Source organism: Trematomus bernacchii, unplaced genomic scaffold, assembly GCF_902827165.1.
Source record: "Trematomus bernacchii unplaced genomic scaffold, fTreBer1.1, whole genome shotgun sequence".
NCBI classification, from domain to species: Eukaryota; Metazoa; Chordata; class Actinopteri; order Perciformes; family Nototheniidae; genus Trematomus; species Trematomus bernacchii.
In genome coordinates, this window is record NW_022987973.1 from 3,600,015 (window position 1) to 3,622,748 (window position 22,734).

The window sequence follows — 22,734 nt, forward strand, 5'->3', positions numbered from 1 at the left end:
CGTTGCGTTGCTAGAGTTAAAGCTTTAAAAAAAGTATTATGTGGTCGACTTTACAGACTGTGATATACCTTTAAAGCATTGTTTGAATATAATAATAATAATATAGCACTACTAAAGGGAAACATTTACCCTGGTATTCAATGTAATTTTATCATTCAAACTTAATTTATTCTGCTTATGTTGGTGGGCTGGTGGGGGTAACTCTACACCGCTGCGTTTTCTGCACGCAAACAAGCGCTCCTTAACTCCAGCCCCGCCCCTCCCACTTCTGCTCAGAGAACTTGAAACCCAACAACATATTTTATGACGAACAAGCTAGCATTTTTGGCTTATGGCATCTTTTTTTACTGCTTTTCCATCAGTATGTAAACCAAGGCTATTTTATCCAAGGTAGTTTTCTGTTCCACGGTGAGTTTTTTTAAACTTTGGGCTAGCTATTTGTTTATTTACCTTTTATTAGCATGTTAGCCGAGGGAAAAGTTAGCACATAACTGGTAGGCTGAACTTCTCCTAGCTAGCGTTGAACATTAGCATGAGCCTTCTGAAGCTAAATTAGCTACAACAGCTTGTCAGTTTTCACTAGTTAATGTTTAGTGTCCTGTAAACGCCAACTCTCTGCCTCTGAGTCTAAGCTAGGTCACCAATACACTTCCCCTCTCAGTAGGTAACGTTAGGTAGGCTAGTTGGTAAAACACTAATGTACGTTAGAAGATATCAGTGGTGTAAAGTAGATTTACTCAAGTACTGTACTAATGTACAATTTGTAGGTACTTTAATTGAGTATTTACATGTTCTGCTACGTTGTACTTCTACCCCCACTACAATTCAGAGGTAAATATTGTACTTTTACTACACTACATATATTAAATACCTTTAGTTACTTCGCAAATTTGGATTAATGATGTGAAATATAATCAACACTTAAATGAGGCTTTGGTTACACCTGGAGTAAATTCATTAGCTACCCTGCCGTATACAAAGTCATTACAATAGGCTGTACTTTTACCAGCTTTGATAACATTTTAATGGGTCAATAACTATAATCAAAATATATATATGTTATTCTGAAATGGGACAATCTGCATAATGAGTAAGTTTACTTATGGTACTTTAAGTATATTTTCATGCTAATAGCTCTTTATTTTTACTTGATTCATATTTTGATTGTTGGACCTATACTTGTAACACTGTATAACTACACTCTGGTAGTTCTACTTTTACTTAAGTACAAGATCAGAGTACTTAAGGTACGATGAGATAATAATGTATTGTCAGATCAAGTCTGACCTTTGTCTTGCATCACAGCTGCCCCATTTGCATCAACATCAAACGAGGACAAATATTAAGACACAATACAAGGAAAACAAACATTTAACATCACATCACAATCTCTGAAGAGAAAACATGCTCGAGACCCTCTAACGTACATTTGACCTGGGATTTTACTCTGTATTAAACATACTTCTTCCACCTCTAAAAAATATTATTATAACGTGTAGCCCAATGATTTCAAATCTAAGCATGTCATTTGTTTACAGCCCTCCCTCCTTGAGCTTTACCTCGTTTAAGCCAGGACAGAGAAGAACATGGATGTGTGACGAGCTCAAACAGAGAGGAGAAAGCAAGGACGAGGCTTCCTATCATTCGCTGGGAGCTTAGGGAAGGAAAGGCTGCCAGCATTCAAGTTGTGTCATGATGTCGGAGGCCGAGGAGTTAGGAGCTCCAGGCACAGAGGGAAACAAGCCAAATGTCACGACAGGACACATGCCTAGTAGTATTCAACAGGTAGAAGCATCTGTTGCTTCGCCCGTGGCCCCCATACAGCCCCACACCACCACTGCAACTGAGGATGATGATGAGAGCGAAGATGAGTCGGAAATCCTGGAGGAGAGTCCGTGTGGCCGCTGGCAGAAACGCAGAGAAGAGGTAAGGGCGGTCAGGAAGCTTCACTCTGATGGTTGAAGTGGAAATGATGGACAAAGTTTGAACTGTCCGACACAGTCATTGATTCAAAAGATGACACATCACGTTTTAAGGGAATTACCAAAGTCCTGAAGCTTAGTTGATTAGATCAATGGATGCTGGAATATTTTTAAATGAAGATCATATCACTTTTTCAACATAAAAAGAACAACCTGCTCCAACATAATTTTCAAATTGCTATATTTTTAAATATATATATTAATTTCGCACTATAGTCAAATATCTATACATATTCAACATTATCTATTTAATAATATATTTATGTTTTCTCCTCACAAATTGGTCTTTAGTGAAGAATATTGTTACGGAGATTTCCAAAACTCAATTATATCTGGTGGGAGTTATTTTCAAGCGTTGTGTTTAGTTATAATATTCCGTGTGTTTGGTACAAGCATCTCATCATCATGTCAGCTCAAACCGGAAAAGTATAGCAGACACTGTTTGCCATTCAACCGTTTCAGTGTCTTTTGTTTCAGTATTAAAATATATTGTCCCCTAAGCTATTCTTCACTTTTCCTGTAGGTGAACCAGCGTAATGTCCCAGGGATCGATGCTGCGTACCTGGCCATGGACACAGAGGAAGGCGTAGAGGTAGTGTGGAACGAAGTCATGATCTCCGAGAGGAAGAACTTCAAATTGCTGGAGGTGAGGCCAGTAACGGAAGAAAAAGGGTACAAGTATTGCTACGGTGTGGTGGGAAAGTGATAAATCATTAATGATTACAGATGTTTTAGCCTTAGTACTTCATTCACATATACAGGATCAAAAAAATGAATAAAGAATAACGAGGTAAAACGTATTCACTACAGTGTATACAAACACGTTCTTGTTGTTATAATGACGCAGTGTGGTCTGTAATGTGGAGAAACCAGTGTTAAGCAATTTCAGTAAAATGTAATAGCTACACTGCCTTATAGAACCACCATGTCATTTGAATGCACTATAACATTGACATAATATTTTAAGTATCATACATTTGGACAGTCCTTCATATACTGTTGCATTAAATGGGCTCATCTACATTTTTCAGAAAAGTAACGAGTGGTAGGAATGTCTTTGACTTATCAAAGGAAGACATTCCTACCTTTTGTAAAAAGTATTTAAAAAATGCCTCTTGTCCTGCTGTTATAAGAAGGTACTCACTGTCCAGGTTAACGTAACCATGTGCAGGTTAATAGTGTCACATCATGTCTGGCTCTGTGTTGTATCGGGTTGCAGAAGCTTGAGCTAGGAAGTATTTAGCATTTTTCTTAAAATATTTGTTGTATTGACTAATCGATTCATGTATGTTTTATTTGTATTATCACTGCTATTGTGAGTTCACTGTTGTCACCCCTTGGCTTGCTAGGAAAACTACCAGAAGGTCAAAACTGTGGAAATGTGTACTTTGTTTACATAAATAGTTCTGCCAGATATACAACCATCTACCCATTGGTCAGGCAAACGTCAAGTCAAATCAGAGTGTGTTTTTTATTTTCATAGCAATATGACATATTATTATACTTTACTATATTTTGTTTTTTCTATGTTTTCAGGAGAAAGTGAAAGCAGTGTTTGATAACCTGATCAATTTGGAACATGCTAATATCGTCAAGTTTCACAAGTACTGGGCCGACAACAAGGAGAACCGGGCCAGGGTGAGTCTCACTCTCAGACCTGACAAACCAACAATTGTCAACATATGAATGTTATTGAATCATCCTTCTGTCTTCATTTGTAAAATCTTCAATTTTAAAGATTCAAAAAAGTATTTGAGCATCTTTTTTATTTAAATTTGAATGATATCTTCCGAAGCATTTCCCCCTCATTTCTTTCCTCTCTTTCAGGTGATTTTCATTACTGAATATATGTCATCAGGAAGCTTGAAGCAGTTTCTAAAAAAGACAAAGAAGAATCATAAAGCCATGAATGAAAAGGTAAGAATTGGCTGTATGTAATGTTTCCCTAATAGAATAATGGTGCATGAAAGTCAGCATATTATGTGAAAAGTGACAGACCCTGTATCAGTAATATTGATAAGGTCATCTTTCCAAAGCTAGGACCAATCTGCCAGATGGCAAGAGAGAGAAAGCATTTTAAAATACATTGTGTACCAGTTTAAGCAAAGTCAAATGACATGATGCAAGTCATTGTTACTCCATATTGGAAACCAACATGTAAGCGCTCTGATAAGATGTATGGTCCTACAGGCTTGGAAGAGATGGTGCACACAGATCCTGTCTGCTCTCAGGTTGGTTTCACCTTATTTTAGACATCCAGGACACATGTTAAGTATAAGAATAATGAAGTCGTCTGTATTTGTGAATGTTGTTTTTTCTTGACTGCAGTTACCTCCACTCATGTGACCCTCCCATCCTCCATGGCAACCTGACCTGTGACACCATCTTCATCCAACACAACGGGCTCATCAAGATCGGATCAGGTATACAGTTACGCAAGTTTCACTTAAGGGTTAGGTAGTGATGGAGTCAGATGATACTGAATTATGGATTTAAAGACTGGACATTTCAGGGAAGTTCCGTTATTACACAGTGCTAGTTTTGCGAGTCTCATCAGGCTTTGTAACTTAACAATCATTACAAAGTATCCTGCAAGTCAATTAGCTTCAACTATCCAAACCATTTAGGTGCCGGTGCATTAGCTTTAATACGCCAAAACATCTTGGGATCCAGTATTATGTGTCAAAAGTAATGAATACAACCCTTTTCTCATGTACCAAAAACAATTATGATACTCTAAGACATTGTAGTTTTCATTGTGAGCCATTTTGTTGCAAGCCTTGTTTTACATCTCAAGTAGACACTATTTTCAATAAGGATACCTTCTTGATGTTCTTTCGAGCTTAAATAAATAGGTAGATGTCGACAAAAGGTGTGTGGAATAAACTATTATTGTGTGTACAATGACTCCATGTCCACTTATCTCTCTGTTCTCCATCCTACTTCTTTATTTCCTTCATATGCTCCCCTCCTGTCACATCTGCAGTTGCTCCAGACACCATCAACAACCACGTGAAGACGTGTCACGAGGAACAGAAGAACTTGCACTTCTATGCCCCAGAATATGGAGGTAGACATGACTGAAATTACACTTTACATTTATTTCTATTTAAACTGAAATCCACATGTTTCTGGATGATACGAATCATTTGATATCATTAAAGGATATAACTGCATTAAAGGACTCTTGAATACATCCATTGAAAGTGTTTAGCTTCAGACAAAATGGCAGCTTAAATCAACACAGCATAATAGATGGTATTGAACAATTTCTTAGTATCATGAATACAACAGATATGTCTGAATGTTGACTGAACACAATACGCTCAAAGGCTTTGTTCCAATAAAATAATCAAATATTGATTTATATCAGGAAAAAATCTAATTCTAAGACGAAAAAAACAATATATAATATAACAAGTGAATATCCGTACATATTTCTTCTTTCTTTTCCTTCTCTCATTGTAGCTGACGATATCACCACGGCGGTGGACATCTACTCGTTTGGCATGTGTGCCTTAGAGGTGAGATGGGACCTATGATACATGATAGCCCTTTCTTAAAACAATATGCTAATGTGTGTGTCGGTGTGTTTCAGATGGCGCTCTTGGAAATCCAGGGGAATGGAGAGTCCTCTTTAGTTTCTCCGGAAGCCATCAACAATGCCATACAGTTTCTGGAGGACCCACTGCAGAGGGTGAGAGAAAGAGTGGAGTGTGTGTTTATGTTCATGAGTATCCTGAAAGATCATACCAGATTCATCTGTGTGTGTGTGTGTGTGTGTGTGTGTGTTATTGGGTCTCAATGTTTATTTGAAAGTCCCATTTGTGTATACATGACTTTCGTCTAGAAGTGTGTGACCTTTTATGTTTGTTTTTGTAGGAGCTAATCCAGAAGTGCCTCGAGTCTGATCCGAGTATGAGACCTACAGCCCGAGAGCTGCTGTTTAACCAAGCTCTGTTCGAAGTACCGCTGCTAAAGCTGCTGGCTGCTCATTGCATAGTCAGCCACCACCGTGAGTGTTTAACATACACGTACAGAATACACAGAATAACAGATTGAGTCATTCTGATTAGCTTTTATTAGCATGCTATGGTTAATAAGAAGAAACCATCCATTGTATTTGCAATGGACAGGAGGGTTATGTGTAATGTAAAAGTAGTAGTCATAGTTTCCCTACGACAACAAGCGGGAGTTTGGAAAAAGTGACTAACTGGGGAAGAAAGTGGAACATCCTGCAGGCTTAGGAGCCAGAAATGATTCAGGGTTGGTGAAGCCAACAAAACATAATTTATAAAAAGAGTAAAAAATGTACTTGCAATAATAAAGGAATAAAGTGTCAGAGTACATAGGGCTGTGCGATTACAGCAAAAATCATAATCACGATTATTTTGGTCAATAATTGATATCACGATTATTAAAAAACGATTATCCATTTACTTTGAAAACATCCATTTATTGAAAAAAAAAAAAGTGATCAGTATGTTTTTAACAGTTGATTACCCTGAACTTTAAGTATAATTCAACTGAAAAAATAATTACTTTTTTTTTTTTTTAAATAAAAATAATAATCGTTTTATTTCGATTACGTTGTTTTCGTAATAGCTGCAAGCCAAAATCGTAATCGAGATTAAAATACGATTAATTGCACAGCCCTAAGAGTACATTGTTAGTCAGAGGAATCTGTGCATCCAAGTGGACGGAGCAATCAATGATGCAGATTTAAATATAGTTTTTTTACTGGTGTTGTATATTTACCTTGCACTGGTGAATACTGTCATTACATATACAGCTTGACCTAGAACATCAATAAAACACATTATTCAAACTAAATCACAGTTGGAAACTATGCAATCCAACACGTACAAAATCACAAACACAAATGTAACTCAAAGTGGGTTATCCCTTCACAAGACTTGCTACCTTTCACATATCATCAGATCAAATACTACCTATGAAAGAAGTTTAGTTTTAAAGGGATGTGTTTTAACAACCAGCATCACATCATTCATTCTTAAATGTTTATTATTGTCCAGACATGATTCCTGAAAATGCCCTGGAGGAGATTACCAAGAACCTGGATCCTAACCTGGTCATCGCCGAGAAGAAAGAAGGCATTCAGCTCAAGTAAGTTTCCACTATCGAGTGTCAACAGCATTCATGTCGTTTTTTCATTCTGAATATGTTTGGTACAGGAACATGTCTTTTAATTGAATAGGATAAAACAAAGACAAATGTAAGTTATTATATTAACAGTCATTGTTACTACTGGGTTTTTCTATACTTATACATAGTAAATCCTGAAATTGTGAATATAACCTATATACATTTGAGGTGTAAAGACCTTTGACTGTTGTTTGTGTTTTCTGTAGGCTTTCCCATTTTCCTGCTTTGGAGCTTGATAAATTCCTGGAGGATGTGAGGTAAGAGGCACAGGCGGAGAGCAGCAACAGCGTGAACAAGCGTTACTCTCAATGTATTTAGGCTCCAAAGAAAAAACCCATCTGGCCACAGGGGGGGAGTATAGGACCATCTGACTAGTGTGCGTCTGCCATCATCTTTTAATGATGTCCCGCCCATCTACTTCCGCCCCATGGGACCTTATTTCTGAAAAACTATGTATTGAAGTCAATGGGGAGAGAACACGTATCTCTCGATCCCGTTTGAATTGTGCCACGAATTACACATATGATGTTTGTCAATCTTAAAAAATAATTTCCATGTAAAAAGTCACAGTTTGTCGTAAAACTGTTGAAATATAAGACTATGAAAAATATGCAACTAGAAAGACTACAAATCCCAGTTTCCGGGTCCCGCATGCTGGCTCTTACGGAACCGACTAACTCCCCTTGTGTGTATGTACAGCTCTCAACATGCCCAGACTTGGAGTGATTTTCACCTCTTTGAATACTTTTCGCCTCATTCTGAAAGAAAGAAGTGAAATGTGCCAACGTGACGGCCGTCTTGGTGTGTGGTGCGAGACGGGAGATGTAGTTCATCGAGCGGTTTCACACAAAAAAAAGTGTTACTTCACATTTTTACGACACGTTTTTATTTTTTTGACTTGTAAAATTATCTTTTAAATTGACAAACATCATATGTGTAATTCGTGGCTCAATTCAAACGGGATCGAAAGATAATCTTTCTCTCTCCATTGACTTCAATACATAATTTTTCCAAAATAAGGTCCCATGGAGGTCCCCCGGAAAGGGAGGGACTTCGCCTCTCTATCTGAATCCAGCACCCTACTTAAACATTTGTCATGCACTTTTCAAACTTTTTGGGGTTTATTTAAATATAAAATACTTTTTCCTCATGATCTTTGGCCACTCTTCATTCAGTTCTGCAAGTCTCCATCTCGGCTTCATGTTTTTCCTGCTCACATATTTGTATTTGTACTAGTGTTATAATATTTATCCTTCGTTGATATGTAATCATGGCCACAGGTAGACCAAGCTTTTAAAGAATGAAGAGGAAATCCTTATTTTTTCTAATTTGTTAGTTTGGTAGAACACATTTTTCACTTTCAAAATGTTGACTATAAGGAGAGGAAAACAAAGTCCATATATTAAAACATTTCTTAATTTCCATTATCGTTTCCATCTCCTCTTTCTCTCTCCTCTCTCATTCTCCCTTTCTCTGATGTTTTCTCCACCTCCACCTGCCTTTGTTTCTTCCTCCCTTTCTCTCTGGATCAGAAACGGTATTTATCCGATGACTGCGTTCGGGGTGCCCTCTCATCAGCCTCAACAGGAGACGGTTAAATCTCCCGTTGTCGTCCCCTTGGTCAAATCCCCCACCCCTGAACCGACAGAATTGGAGACACGGCGGGTACGTACAGGAGATTATATTGCATATTACAAAAGTTAAAAAAACACTCGCAATGGTGACGCTCCACAAGGGACAATCCTCATTTCTTGTTGAGTAACTCAGTTATATAAAAACTCAAATGCAAGGGAGATCTTTTTTTCTGGTGATTCATTTCTAATTGATTTCTCTACTGCATTAATGATGAGCGAATGTGAAAAAGACATTCCTCTCTATCTATATCAATATCTCGGTAAATCTTTATTGTTCATCTTATAACAGAAAAAAGGGACCTTTGTAAGATTGTTCTAGCAAGACCTTTTTTTCACCAGTTTTTAAGTTAACAACACAAAAGTGAATCAATTAGATGAGACTTAGAAAATGGTTAACCAGAATTTGTGTTCACTTTCACCTCAGGGCTTCAGTAGGATCAATACATAGGAATACTGTATTTCTTCTGGAGTAAACAACTGTTGTGAAATCAATTAGTTGCCAACTGCTCCTATTTAAACTCCCTAACTTCTTCTGCAGGTCATTCAGATGCAGTGTAACGTTGAATCTGTCGAGGAGGGAGCAAGGTATCATGTAAGTCTCTGCAGTAGAATTTATAAGTTAATCTTTTATTGTTTCACTAATTAAACGTTTAAAAAATGTGTTTCCCCCATTGAGTAACAACTTGATATAATTCCAGATCCTTTTTTTCTACCATACAGAAGTAAATTACAGGGTTCTTACGGTCATTAAAAACCTGGAAAAGTCATGGAAATTCAAAATGCTAATTCCAGACCCTGGAAAAGTTATGGAAAACAATATTTTAATGGAAATGTAACTAAAGTTGCATCAAATATAATTTATATTTTATCTAATCACCAAAATAGTAACACTATAATGATAATAAATACTGTATCGTATAGTAATGAAACGTAAAATGGCATTTAACTGTCGAGGTGTTTTGCTGGTGAGAGATTTTAGTTGCTTTAGCGTGTAGAAGCTAGTAAGCCTACTATTTGATTTGTTTTAGATAGGCACAACATGTTTCATATGCAAACCTTATTTCCCTGTTCCATGTTAAAATAAACCATTTTCAGTGGTACCGCTGAGAAAGAGTAATTTTTTTGGTCATGAAAAATTAGGTAAAGGTCATGGAGAAGTCATTGAAAATCATTGGTGAAAAAGTGTATGAACCCTGAAATGAATAATAATAATAATGTCGTCTTTCTCTCTTTTTTAGCTAACATTGCTGCTGAAACTGGATGATAAACTGAATAGACATCTAAGCTGTGACATGTTATCTCGTAAGTCCACCTATCCTATAACACACTGACTCTTAATCACTCTGTTGGTTTCAATATACAGTCACTCGTTTATTTATAGCGCACCCACATCAAAAATGTCCACAGTCAAGTTGTATTTCATCAGAACTACACTGTGAGGATTAATTGAGGTGCTCAATTGGGAAAGGTAGGGTAGGTAAGAATGGAGAAACCAGCTCAAGTGCGCTCGAATTTGAAAGTACACAACCGGAAAAAATCTGCCCCTTCCTTCAGACTTCCTTACAGAGCCCCTCCTCCAACACACACGAACGCGCACATGACCAATGAGGGCACGAGATAAGTTTGTGCACAGATGGAAGGCTGACAGGCAGGTAGGCCATCCAGTTATTTTAGCCGGGCCGGCTAAAATGATTGGTCGTACTTTTTACAGCGCTACGGCTTCCACAGATGACATTTTTTAAATGTATTTATTGTCAAAGCATTTAATTTATTCATTGCTATCGGGATGTTAAGAGCATTCCATGGAATATAACACAAAGTGTTTCTGAAGTGAATTACCTACCCCACCTTTAAGGGCAGAATATTTTTAATCAACAAGCTTTTGAAACGACCTTTGACATTTCCAACCAGTTAATATTACAATGGCTCCTGCAATTAGACGATCATTTGATATTGTTGGAAGGCGTGTCGTGCATGAGGGAGATTAGGGCTAGCAAAGAGGATTAGGTGTGTGTGTGTGTGTGTGTGTGTGTGTGTGTGTGTGTGTGTGTGTGTGTGTGTGTGTGTGTGTGTGTGTGTGTGTGTGTGTGTGTGTGTGTGTGTGTGTGTGTGTGTGTGTGTGTGTGTGTTGTGTGTTGTGTGTGTGTGTGTGTGTGTGTGTGTGTGTGTGTGTGTGTGTGTGGTGTGTGTGTGTGTGTGTGTGTGTGTGTGTGTGTGTGTGTGTGTGTGTGTGTGGTGTGTGTGGTGTGTGTGTGTGTGTGTGGTGTGTGTGTGTGTGTGTGTGTGTGTGTGTGTGTGTGTGTGTGTGTGTGGTGTGTGTGTGTGTGTGTGTGTGTGTGTCCTTCTGAATGTGTGTAAAATAGCAATACAAGAATGGCTACATTATTTTCCTTATGGAGTTGAATACACACACACACATCAACAAGAAGAATCCTTCCCTCTGAAGGATTCTTGTTGATGTGCGTGTATTTTTTGGACAAACGCCTTCAAAGTAGGAAGGTTTTTATAAAGTGTGGTCATTTTTTAAAATCTGAACAGTTTATGTTTACAGCTTGGGTTTGGAGTTAATGATATAATTATATTTGACTTCAGGGGATGATAAATGATGGAGTTATGTCCGTATGAATTACTTCAAGTCTACTTCACTCTCAGATTTTACCACACACAGTTTTAATACACATTTCCTCTCAATATGTGTGCACTGAGGCATGTTGGAAAGTGAGAGTGAGATTCCAGAGAGAGCCTGAAACGCGGATGGCGTCACAATATGCACAACTATTTTAGGCAGGGAGACTAACTGTCGCTTATGTGTCATCAAAACCTTGCACCTCTATTTTGGACAAATGTCTTATTTATTATAATTACATTCTGGAATGTTTTTTTTCATGAACCTACCATTGTTGACCAAATATTGATTGCACAATGTAATGACTACAGAAAAATGACACCATCAGAGTTGGGGTTAGTTCCTAAAACGTCTCGCTTCCACTCTGTAACTCTGCATGCCACCTGGTATGATCTCTAGGGAACAGAAAGGCTCGGTTTACGGCTCAAAGGATTGCGCCTTTTTTTTCTTCCCTGTAGCTATCAGCAGCTTTTCCCAGCTACAAAAGAGTGTTAATGTAAGGTCTTTACAATGACTATCCCTCCTTATGTAAACTGTGGATGGTGAAACAACCAGAATAAGTTTGGAAAACAAAACCCCTTATGTGGTCTGTTGGTGGCAGTTGATACGCTCTGAAGAAAATGGTTTCCTGGTTGTACTTTGGACAGTACGGGGTTGATAAGTTGTTTCTTAAAACTTTAACTATAACTTTCCTTGGCAACACATTTTGAAGGTTTTACTGAGTTATCTAAATTAATTAATTTGAAATTCAGGCTTTCCTAAATTGTTTAACTGTCATAAAGCTGACTAGAAACCCAGAAAAACACAACTGTTGCAATGGTCAAACTAATGTTGGCAGTATGATCCAGTGTGCACACACACACTCAGGTATGGCAGGCATGTATAATGTTGCAGGCGTGCGGGGAATGCCTGGCCTGTGAGGGCTGCAGCTGACAGCTGTCACTTCCTCTGTCAAGATTAGCCCATCTCTTCCCAGGCTTTCATCTCCCTGTCTCTCACTCACACACATTCACTCAAATGTATCTCCTCAACTTTCTCACTCACACTCTTTCTCACTTCATGTGTATTTTTTTGCACGCTCACACATTAATACCACTGGCACACAGTGGTATTGGTCTATTATGTGTTACTTCTATTATAGGCACACCCTGTTGTCTTAGTAAACAGTCCGTCCTGCTGATATCGGGTTATTCTTTAAAGCATTACTTATCGACACGTCAAAGTCCAAAGTAACACTCTGCAGGGTCACTAGCTAACTGAGCCACTTAGATTTCACCCGATAGGCCTTTTGCTTCACTCTCATACACTTGAATTGAACCATATTTACAATTGAAGCTTTATTTCCTCAAAACCAAAAGGTAACGATGATTTTAAAGCAGACTACAAGATGGCAAAAAGCAAGGAATCCTCTCACTCGGCTATAATAGCAATATACATAGCCCTTTATCATTTATATGTGGGTGGGTGTTTTCTTTTCTTAGTGTTGGGTGGTCTATCTTCTCCACTTGTTTGTCTTGTCCCTGCCACATTCCTGATATAGTTGTAAATTGACAGCGAGGTTATTAAAAATCAGTAGACCATGACAACTCCTCTGATCACTGGGCACAGGAAAGGGAGGTAACTCAAATACAATTAAAATACCCCAAACAGGTCAGGGAATGAATAGAAGGTCATACAAGTTAAGTTTCAGAAGAAAGTAAACGTCACATTTTAATGTCAGGAATATCAGCTCAGGTTTTTTCTGAAAGCATTTTCCCAATGTTTTAGAAAACAGCATATGCTTTCATATTTTGTGCATTTATTTAAACATAGTTTACGTCAACATGAATTATAGTTTAACAAAGGGTAGTTAGTTCATATGGACGCTGAGGCAAACAACACTATCAGTGCATAATGTATTTAAAATTCCTGTCATAATACACATTTGATGAGCTACAGTTAAATGGGATTAATACGGCGCTTATTTGGAAACTTCTGACATGTTTGAAGATATTATACCTTTAACATCTATGAGCTATATACACTCCAACATGTAGGAAAGGAGAAGGGGTGTATGCAAGTCAATTCAGTTGTTAAGTCTTTATTAGCAAAGCTTAAGAGAAATATTAAAACATGTTTTAACAGATCTTACACTAATGAAGACGATGCTGGTTGAAACATGTCGGCTCTTTCATTTTCCTGCCAAATGAGTCCCATTCTAGACTCTCCTTTTATCTTTATTGGATATCCCTTAAGTTCTGCTTTGCCAGATATACACAGAAATAAAAATGGTACCATCATTGTTGTAGGGTGGGATGTGGATTTCAAAGCAGTATCTTGACCATATCTTCTGAATGTGGTATTTACCCTTAGTCTGCCTTTTTGAGCAGGAGTGTGTGTTATTATATTTGCATAATTCAAAGAGATACATTGTGTGACAGGTAGAGATGAGGATGAAAAAGGGATGTTACATGCCCATGGACTACTGTTAACTGTGCTGCTGTGTGTTTCAGATGAAAATGTTCAGGAGATGGCTGAAGAGTTGGTGCAGCTGGGCTTAATCAGTGAGGTGGGTCTTTTGTGCGAGAGAGATTTGCAATCAATGTGTGTGAGTCTCTGTGTGTTTGCTGTTGAAGAGCTGCAGGCAAGCGTGTGTGGGTGAGCGCGCTATTTCTGTATCAAACTGTGTGAAAATTCTGCAGATTTTATAAGGCGATGTGACCCGTGACTCCTACGTGCGGTGCCCTCTAACACAAACACCTTCTCCTCTAAGAGCTTAATGTACATTTACTGCTACATACGTACTCCTGTGCACTCTCACCTACCCACGTATATGTTATATAGTCACTTCATCACTCTGTCTGAGAGAGGATATGTAGGTTTTTTGTCTTAATGACTCACTCCTCTTAACGGTTATCTCCGATATTTTTACTTTATGCCTCATTTGTTCGACCAACTTGCATATTTGTAACTGTCTTTGCTGTTATGATTACCATATCTCTATTTTCTAACATATTGGTGTATGTGTTATTTGTAATATCCTGGGGTGTTGAACATGTTTGTGTTCTCTTTACAGGTGGACCAAAACAAAATAGCCTCCCTACTAGAAGAATCATTCAGCCAAGCTCTTCAATAGCAACCATTTCCTCCACGAAATACCTGTCCCCTCATTAGTACACTCTCTTAACCCTGTTACATCTTCTGTTTGGTTACTCAACATGGTGATTATATTTAGTGGGGTTTTTGTATTTTGTTCTTCTAAGCCTTAGGTGAAAATGTGACCAAAAGGGTGGGTTCTCTTCCTCTGCATCAGGGAATCAAACCTCCCCAAAGCACAGAAAACCTTTAACATACTGTCAAGCTAATTTCAGAGTCCAGTTTACTCCAAAGAAGCTCCCTGGACTGATATCACATTTTAGCTGTAAAAGTTAAGAACCATTTAAATCCATATGAGAGGATTTATTCTGAATGTGTTAGCTTTTACATTGGCTGTTAAATGTTAACCTCATTAATGCTGCAAAAGACACTTCATCACACCAGTACTGACTAGATTACTTAAAGTTAAAACCACTTTCTCCAAGCCGCAGATGTATTTTATTGTGAGGTGTTTACATAACGAATTGCCTGTTTGTGTTAGGATGAGACGGGCTAAAACGCCATCAAGTCTAATTCAAATATTCACTAGAGTCACTCCACCTTTCACTACTGTTGTACTTATAAACTTTAATGATCTCAAACCTATAGCACCCCTAACAAGCCAAGCCGTTCTTCCCCCTCATTTCATGTGAATCCCCCTCTCATTTTGTTTTGCCTTATGATTTTTGAACATTCCCGGCTCTTTGATTTTTGTGTTGTGTTTTTTTTTACCAACATGTCACCTATCAGGTTAAATATATATAAGAGTTTGAAAACTGGATGTGCAGAGATGCAACTTTTTCAGATAACTTGATAATTGACCTATACCCATGATAAATATTTTAAAAGCCTTTGATACAGAACATATTGTATGTGCACAGCTGGATATTACATTTTGGGTGGGCATCATGATGCCAGGTCTCTGGATGATGGTTACTTTGAGGTACTGTGAACTCAGTGTTACTGAATTTTCCGTTTGTGTGTTTGTTTTTATATTTTTGCTCTACTGTTTGCCTTATGCTGGACCTACGCACATGCCTTAAAGTCCTCTTTTCTCTGTTTGTTTTTATTATTTTATTCATAATTTTACCATTTGCTGCTTGTTGGGTTCACACATGCTCCTCTGCCTGTAAAATTCATTCATGTGAGACTTGTGTACTGAACTCGGCTGCCATATGCTGTAAAAAAGAGGACCTAGCCTTTTCCTGATACATCTATGTGAGATTTATTTATGTTACAGACACTGTATAGCATGTCTTTTTCTTATTTCTTTTTGTTTACTGTGATTAACACAGAGACCACATTGATGAGAGTCTGAGCCAATATACACTTCTATTGCTTGATTGATTTCATTTGATCACCATTCGGTTAAACTGGGACTTAGAGGGTTGATTTTCCTTCACAGAGTGCAGAGGCACCAACACTTGAATACAAAAGGTTACATCTTACATGTCATGTTGAGACTTGTATTGGGATCAGGGAGTTGCCTGTGGCCTTTTGTGACATTTTGGCTCAGAACTCTTTGTGGTCTACAGGTACTTTAGTGTCTCAAAGCCCATACAATTCAGGACCTTAAACAGCAGTAAGAATGCACATAAAAAATTACTTTCTCAGTATGTATTAAAAAAAACAGAAACGATACTATTCGATGCAAAAACTTACAATTGAGAATACATTTTACCAGTTGAATTGAATGCTTCTGTATTAGCTTTCAATCAGAGCTTACTTCTGTTGCTGAGCTGTATTGTTTAAGTAGTCACTTCACCAATTAGATCGTATTAATCCATTGATCTCCACTCAAATCTTTCTGTTTAAAAAAAAAAATTATTTGGGCAAAAATTGTTCTCCAATCTGCATTTTTACTAAAAAAACGTGCATTGTTTACTTTAGTTGTTCCTCTATTTGAATGTGTATCTGTGAACCTCTAAGATTGTATATTCCAAAGATATGTTTTAAAGTCAGCCAGTAGAATGTAAATGCATCGCTTCTTTTACAGAGAAGTGATAAAAACCAACCAATGTGATCACCAGACCAGCTTTATAAATCTCTTCCTCCACCTCTCTCTCTCTCGCTGTCTTTCCCACCCAAATTAATGGTGGTGTTGAAACTGGTTATTAAATAATCGTACAGGGTGGGCAGCTTTAGCCTGTCACTCAAGGATGTGAGCATATTTGTATATCCTTCTATTTTGTATATGACATAAGCGTCAGTAAATGTGTTTGTGTCTTTTCTGAGATGTGTATCCTGACAATATCTGTTCTTTCAAATAAATGTGTGAAATGCTCAACGTTGATGTTTTTAGATCCAAAAGACAGATTTACTGATTTCATTATCATGTTGCTGTTATCAGTGTTATGATTTCTCATCTAATAAGATTGCTTGCGACGATTTATAATGGTGGGATGTAATTATTCCTTACTTAATTACAAATTTGAGCTATTTAAGTATTTTACTTTTTGCTAAATTATAATTCTACTCCACTACATCTCAAAGGCAAATATTGTAGTTTTCAATCCATTTGTCTGACAGCTTCAGTTTCTGTATTAGCTTTCAGTCAGAGCTTACTTTTGTTGCTGAGATATATTTTTAAGTAGTCACTTCATCAATTGGATCATATCAATCCATTGATCTCCACTCAAATGTTTCTGTTTTTGTATTTGGGCTAAAATTGTTCTCCAATCTGCTTTTTTTTCAATTTATTTACAAATTACGGTTTTGCATCCACTTTTTTCCGAAAAAGCATATAACACCATATGAGTTGAATTGAAATTTGAATATACAAATATTTGTTGTTGGGGAAAATCTCCTTGTTAAGCAAATTTAACTCTCTTATTTCTAAAGTGTGCCTTTACAACTTTAACTTAAGGTGAATATCTGAATAGTTGCTCCTCCATTGTTTGTGAAATGCCAGAATTAAGATGCTCGAGGTAAATGATATGTCTGTTGCGCCCCTCAGCGTCCAGCCCGCCGCAGGTAATTCACAGGTGAGTCTTGACGTCATACAGGAAGTGGACAGAGGCACCGTTGACTTTCTGCTTCTGTGTTGTCGAGCAATTGTTGTGCTTGAAAATAACGGTCATTATATTTTTCAAAGGGAAGTGCCTGACAAAACGGAGAGATGTGCACTTTTGGTGAGTGTTTCTATCATGATTCCTACTTAGAAATCTCGCTTTTAACGTCATTAAGCCTGTCTGTCCGTCGCTGTATTTTCCCTCCACGGTACACTGACCGCAGGCCTGCAGGGAGGAGGATGGTTTCGATGTTCTAACTGCACATGTAACGTGTTGGTGCGCGTATAATAATAATTGCTCTGGTTTATACTTCGAGGAAATGAGCTGTCATCAGTCAAAAAGAAAGAGGATAATAATTAAAACGTTTTTAAAATATCACGTAGTAGGCCCATGCCCTCACTGCTTCTTCACATCTCTGTGACTCACAAGGAGTAGCTCACAGTCAGTGTGAGCCTTTCTATGCAAATGCATGTCCATCTCGAGCAGGTGTACTTGTTTCAGGCAAAACGAACAATAGTTTAAGAATAAGGACAGGTCTTGAGTTGATGCAAGTGTTAAATCTGTGATGTTTAATGTTTGAGAGCATAAAGCCGTTTCACAGGCAAATCATGTTGCATTTTGGTCTAATAGTTCAGTTTTATGAAGTCCTTTTGATGATGTTGATAAAAATGCACTGCGTGTACAAATGTGCATTTCATTTATGTAGGCACATATAAAAATATATGTATGATTAAAAATACAAAATGTACATAAGGAAGCATGTCCTTTTTTATATCAAAGGCAAAATGTATATTTTTGTTCAGGGTTTTATTAAAGAATGAATGGTGTTTGAAATATATTATCATTAGACTTTTTAAGATATCAAACATTTAAAATCATTATCAGTCCATCAATACCATAGTTTGTATACATGTCTATACAGAGAATGAACTCTGTGAACTCAAACTCCTCCTCAGATATTGTTTTCAAGCTGCATGCTAATATGAATCTATATCTCATAATAATTAGAGGTATTGTATTGCTTATATTTCTGTCATCCAGATATGGAGAAAGGGCCAAGGGGGCTGATGAAGAAGGGATTAACTCTCATCCTGGTCGGCCATATTAACTTCATTCTTGGAGCTATTGTCCATGGCAATGTCCTCCGCCACATTTCCAAACCAGACAACCACATCAGCACTGAGTACACTGTCGCCAACATCATCTCCGTCACCTCTGGCCTGCTGGTAAGTCCTTATTTAAGCCGCTCATCCTTTGTTTCAACGTCAAATCTGCAGTGTGCGCCAAGAGGCTTAAGGTTTGTAGAACCTTTAAAAGCAAAGCAATCCTGATCAGATGTTTTTTCACCATGAATTTGGTGAGTTATGAAAAAACGGTTAAATTCATCCCAGTGTCTTCCTGTGCTCTCTGCGTCAGAATAACACATTCACCTGCAGTAAACCTCAAAGTGATTTGCACTGTTAGCACTTTACAGTTTTGGGTACTTTTCTCGGCAATCAAGACTGAACTTGCCTGTTTTAAAGGGGCTGGTGTTTCAAACCAGTTACTCATTGCCCCAAGGCAGATTTCATCAAAATGAGGTATGCGGTAAACTGTCAGATCTTTATGATTAGACGGTGTTAATGTCCAATTTCTTTGAAATGTACTCAATACTATCATGTACTCATGGGGTATTACATGTTTTACACAGGTAGTACACACATGACAATAAAAACAAGTAACTAAATATTTTACCAGCACTGGTTTCCCTCTGTAATCTCTCATTTACTGTCATTTGTAAGACTAATTTCTTTCTATTTGTTTGAAGTCTTCTTAGCCTTGCTCCTAAATGAAGAATGCAGCCTCACATCTTCGGTGCCAGGATTATAATTTGTGGCACATAATTTAATAAACCCGACTCTAAGGCTGAAACAATCATTTTGTTATTTGAATCTTCCAGAGCATTGCCGCTGGGATTGTTGCCATTGTGGTGTCAAGGAATCTTCATGTGTTAAAACTGGTAAGAATTTAATTAGTTTTCAACTGCTGATATTATCACTCCAATCATTCATCCTGTGTTTGCTCAATAGTCACCGCCCGGTCTGTTTTCGTATGATTTTCTCTCCAGCAAATAGGGCTTCTAATTGCATCATTCCTGAACGCCCTGCTGTCGGCAGCATGCTGCACGGGGCTCCTATTGGCTATCAGCATCACTGTGGCCAGCAATGGTGCAGCTTTGATGAAGGGATGCAACGACACAGAGGTGCCCATCAACGCTCGGTCCCCTGTCAGTGCCCGGTGTCCGTTCGATACAACCAGAATCTATGTGAGTCTAAACATTCCTCTGACATTTCCACATCACTCTCCAGCTCTTTTTCTCTTTGTCTAACTGCTGCAGCTTTTGAGGGGTCAAATTGAAACGAAGAAGAAATGTCAACATCACAATCAGAAAGGCTTTTATTATCCCTGGGGATAGTTGTATTTCATAATAGTTTCTCCATTTTCGAATAAAATGTATAAAAAAATATACTTATAAATAGAGATGTTTAACTGAAAATGTGCACACAAATTATAACCACAATACATATATAAAACATGTAATTTAAATGTATATTCAGTAGTGTATTAATAATAATTTAGATTGATACTAGTAATGTAAAGTGTAAATAAAGCCAAACTGATGTGAGTGTTGCACAGTTGAATAAATAATGCAGATTTATTTCATACATTGTCCTCCACGTTCCGGTCTCTTCCGGTCTCTCAGGACACCACCCTGGCGATGTGGATCCCATGTGCTTTCTTGGCGGCATTTGAGGCTGGCCTGTCTGTGTGGTGCTTCATCATTGGATTGGCCCTCAGAGGGCTGGTCCCTTGTGGGAAAAGCTACATCAAAGAGCAGGTGTGTGGGGGGTGTAACTAAGGTGTGTGTATGTCTGAATCTCTGTCTGACTCAGATGTGCACTCGGTCCATCTCAAACACGCACACAATTGATTCACATAAGTCAAAAGAACATGCAAGCCCACTGGCTCACGTTAACACAGACTTTACACAACCCTTATCCTTACTTTCTTTTCTTCCAGTCTGAGCAAGGAGCTCCCCACAGCCGACGCCTGATTGGAAAGCGCTTGAACCCTGATGCCTAACTTAACAAAAAGCAGGAAGGACCCCACTCCGTGTAAACAAGCACAGCCAAATCCCAAAAGGCCTTGCTGCACCTGTATTGAGATCAGAAAATGTTGCCCTACAGTCAGCTAGGTGAGTGTCACTGTCGAACAGAATAGGAATCAGATTTAAGAAACTGTTCTTTGCCCTGCAGTATCACACAGCCCCATACCCCGACTCACGGATGGGTAACCAACTGTATTTGTTTTCAGTTATAAACCAAACTTATATTGTGTGTTAAGCTGTGAGCGGAATGCAGTTCCTAATGGAACCCATAAATGGTTCATCAGCAACACATTCAAAGAAAAACCTTGCACAATGTACATTTCATCAGCAGCCGGGTGCAGATCCTTTTGTGCAGATAATGGGATTAGGTTTGGTGTGTGGAAGCCTAAATATATAAATGAAGTCTTATCCGTATCCAGCCATGACTGTTGAGTTTTAATGGTCCAAATATGCAATGTCTTTCTATATGAAGAAACCTCGGTTTATGAAGAAAATACATTTTTATATCTAGCAAAAATATTTTAGATGAATTTAGGAATATTTTAGCTTTTTATTCATTCAGATTTTTAGCCAAACGTATTGTATTGTTTTTTTCAATGCTAATGTTTTTTTATTTTACAATTTCTACACAATACACTCCATTGCAAATCCTATTGCTCAATATTTTCTTATAAACACGTTTCATTTCAACAAATAATGATGGTAAATTCTAGCTGTTGAATTGGTACATGATAATGTGAAATTAAATTATCAAAATGTTTTGTTGTGTTTGCTATAGAAAATTATTATAATTTTATGCAGATATTGTTTTTGGCTTAAATTTAAATGTCATATGCTAAATTGCATATTTAAAAGTTGTTTCTTTAAGTAGATCATTTGAAATACAACTGCAGTTATTGACATGTTCATTTGAGTTTCCACTAAGGCTTTATGTTGCAGGCAAAGCATTGACTATAGTTGAACACGCCACATTTCATGTTCTTTTACATTGTCATCACTTAAAAAATATTTTTTTTTCTACTGGACACATGTTTTTACTTACCCGTCGCTTAAAGTTCAGATTGCTAAAATGCAGTGCCATGTGGAAATTAAAAGGAAAAAAACTGCATTGCTGCAAAGCTATGTGGATTGAGTGCATTAAGTGAATATATACTACATTCACAAATGCACTAAATCCACATAGCTATAGTATACTGTGGTTAAATGCCAAGTGGAGTCATGTTAAGAGGTTAAACCAGTATGTGGGCCAGCAGCCTTAACTGGCACAGACCCCCCACAACTCAATGCCAAAGAAGATCAGATCAGTGGTGAAACGGTTAATCTAATGCCATGCTCAATTGTGTGGAAGGGAATCATAGCACGCAATACTAATCCTCAGGCTGTCAGGGATAAATATTGACATAGCACTGACTGATACAATGACAACAAATCTGTTTGGCCATTTCCTGTGAAGTTATTGATCTCCCATATATGAGGTTTGTGTGGAATGCAGTCCATTTATAAATGTACCACAATTAATAGTTAATTCCTAATAATTGTCTCGTATAGCAAATCACTAATTCATACAACTTACATTCTTGGTGATAAAATTAAACTTATGTTTTTTTCTTTAAATGTATTTACTTGAAAACCTACATGTTATACAGTTTTAAAACACAGTGAGTTGATTTAATGGAATAAAGTACAATAACCAGACTAAATGAATAATAAAAACAATTAACAGACTTTAAATGTAGGCTCCTGAAACAACTTGAGCAGGACAGCCCATTAGGACAAAATCATTTTCATGACTGATGTGTTTCCCTCTTTCAGCCTAGCTGTAAACTAATGTGTGTGAAAGGTTATGAATCTGTTGCCTGATAGGTTTGAACACATTTGGATGTACTGTTCATTTCATTGCTTGCTTTATGGTTTTTCTAGAATGTCATGTTTAATTTTTAATAAAGATGTTTTGTAAATGTTACCTTTTTAGATATTTGTGTGCTTTTACTTTTGCCTGTCCATCATATATCTCTGCAGCCTTTGAGTTATCTAGCACAAGCTGTGTTTTCTT

At 37.6% G+C, this 22,734-nt stretch overlaps 2 protein-coding genes across 3 annotated transcripts; both read left to right on the forward strand.

The window, feature by feature from the left end:
• The first annotated feature begins 267 nt into the window (after nucleotides 1–267).
• LOC117471583 (nuclear receptor-binding protein-like) lies at nucleotides 268–16,806 on the forward strand. Of its 2 annotated transcripts, none has more exons than XM_034116694.1 (18): nucleotides 268–408; nucleotides 1,539–1,926; nucleotides 2,506–2,628; nucleotides 3,519–3,620; nucleotides 3,810–3,899; nucleotides 4,173–4,213; nucleotides 4,311–4,405; nucleotides 4,969–5,052; nucleotides 5,451–5,506; nucleotides 5,581–5,679; nucleotides 5,865–5,997; nucleotides 7,019–7,109; nucleotides 7,355–7,405; nucleotides 8,681–8,813; nucleotides 9,321–9,374; nucleotides 10,021–10,084; nucleotides 13,901–13,956; nucleotides 14,464–16,806. In XM_034116694.1, the coding sequence occupies exons 2-18, from the start codon at nucleotides 1,693–1,695 to the stop codon at nucleotides 14,521–14,523; spliced, it is 1,566 nt and encodes a 521-aa protein (XP_033972585.1). In that variant the 5' UTR covers nucleotides 268–408; nucleotides 1,539–1,692; the 3' UTR covers nucleotides 14,524–16,806. The 2 variants fall into 2 exon arrangements, with proteins under 2 accessions (XP_033972585.1, XP_033972586.1); XM_034116695.1 differs by having other exon boundaries at nucleotides 268–390.
• Nucleotides 16,807–17,519: 713 nt separating this feature from the next.
• On the forward strand, nucleotides 17,520–22,652 carry LOC117471536 (keratinocyte-associated protein 3). The gene is made up of 6 exons (XM_034116626.1): nucleotides 17,520–17,653; nucleotides 18,575–18,759; nucleotides 19,473–19,532; nucleotides 19,641–19,838; nucleotides 20,277–20,411; nucleotides 20,594–22,652. The coding sequence occupies exons 1-6, from the start codon at nucleotides 17,641–17,643 to the stop codon at nucleotides 20,654–20,656; spliced, it is 654 nt and encodes a 217-aa protein (XP_033972517.1). The 5' UTR covers nucleotides 17,520–17,640; the 3' UTR covers nucleotides 20,657–22,652.
• Nucleotides 22,653–22,734: the final 82 nt, after the last annotated feature.

What these genes read in the sequence shown, in the direction of transcription:
- LOC117471583 (XM_034116694.1), top strand. Translation starts at nt 1,693, where the DNA reads ATGATGTCGGAGGCCGAGGAGTTAGGAGCTCCAGGCACAGAGGGAAAC. An exon ending in TTGGCATGTGTGCCTTAGAG is followed by an intron (nt 5,507 to 5,580) that starts GTGAGATGGGAC and finishes GGTGTGTTTCAG; the next exon opens with ATGGCGCTCTTGGAAATCCA. An exon ending in AAAGAAGGCATTCAGCTCAA is followed by an intron (nt 7,110 to 7,354) that starts GTAAGTTTCCAC and finishes TGTTTTCTGTAG; the next exon opens with GCTTTCCCATTTTCCTGCTT.
- LOC117471536 (XM_034116626.1), top strand. An exon ending in ATCTTCATGTGTTAAAACTG is followed by an intron (nt 19,533 to 19,640) that starts GTAAGAATTTAA and finishes TTTTCTCTCCAG; the next exon opens with CAAATAGGGCTTCTAATTGC. An exon ending in TCGATACAACCAGAATCTAT is followed by an intron (nt 19,839 to 20,276) that starts GTGAGTCTAAAC and finishes CCGGTCTCTCAG; the next exon opens with GACACCACCCTGGCGATGTG.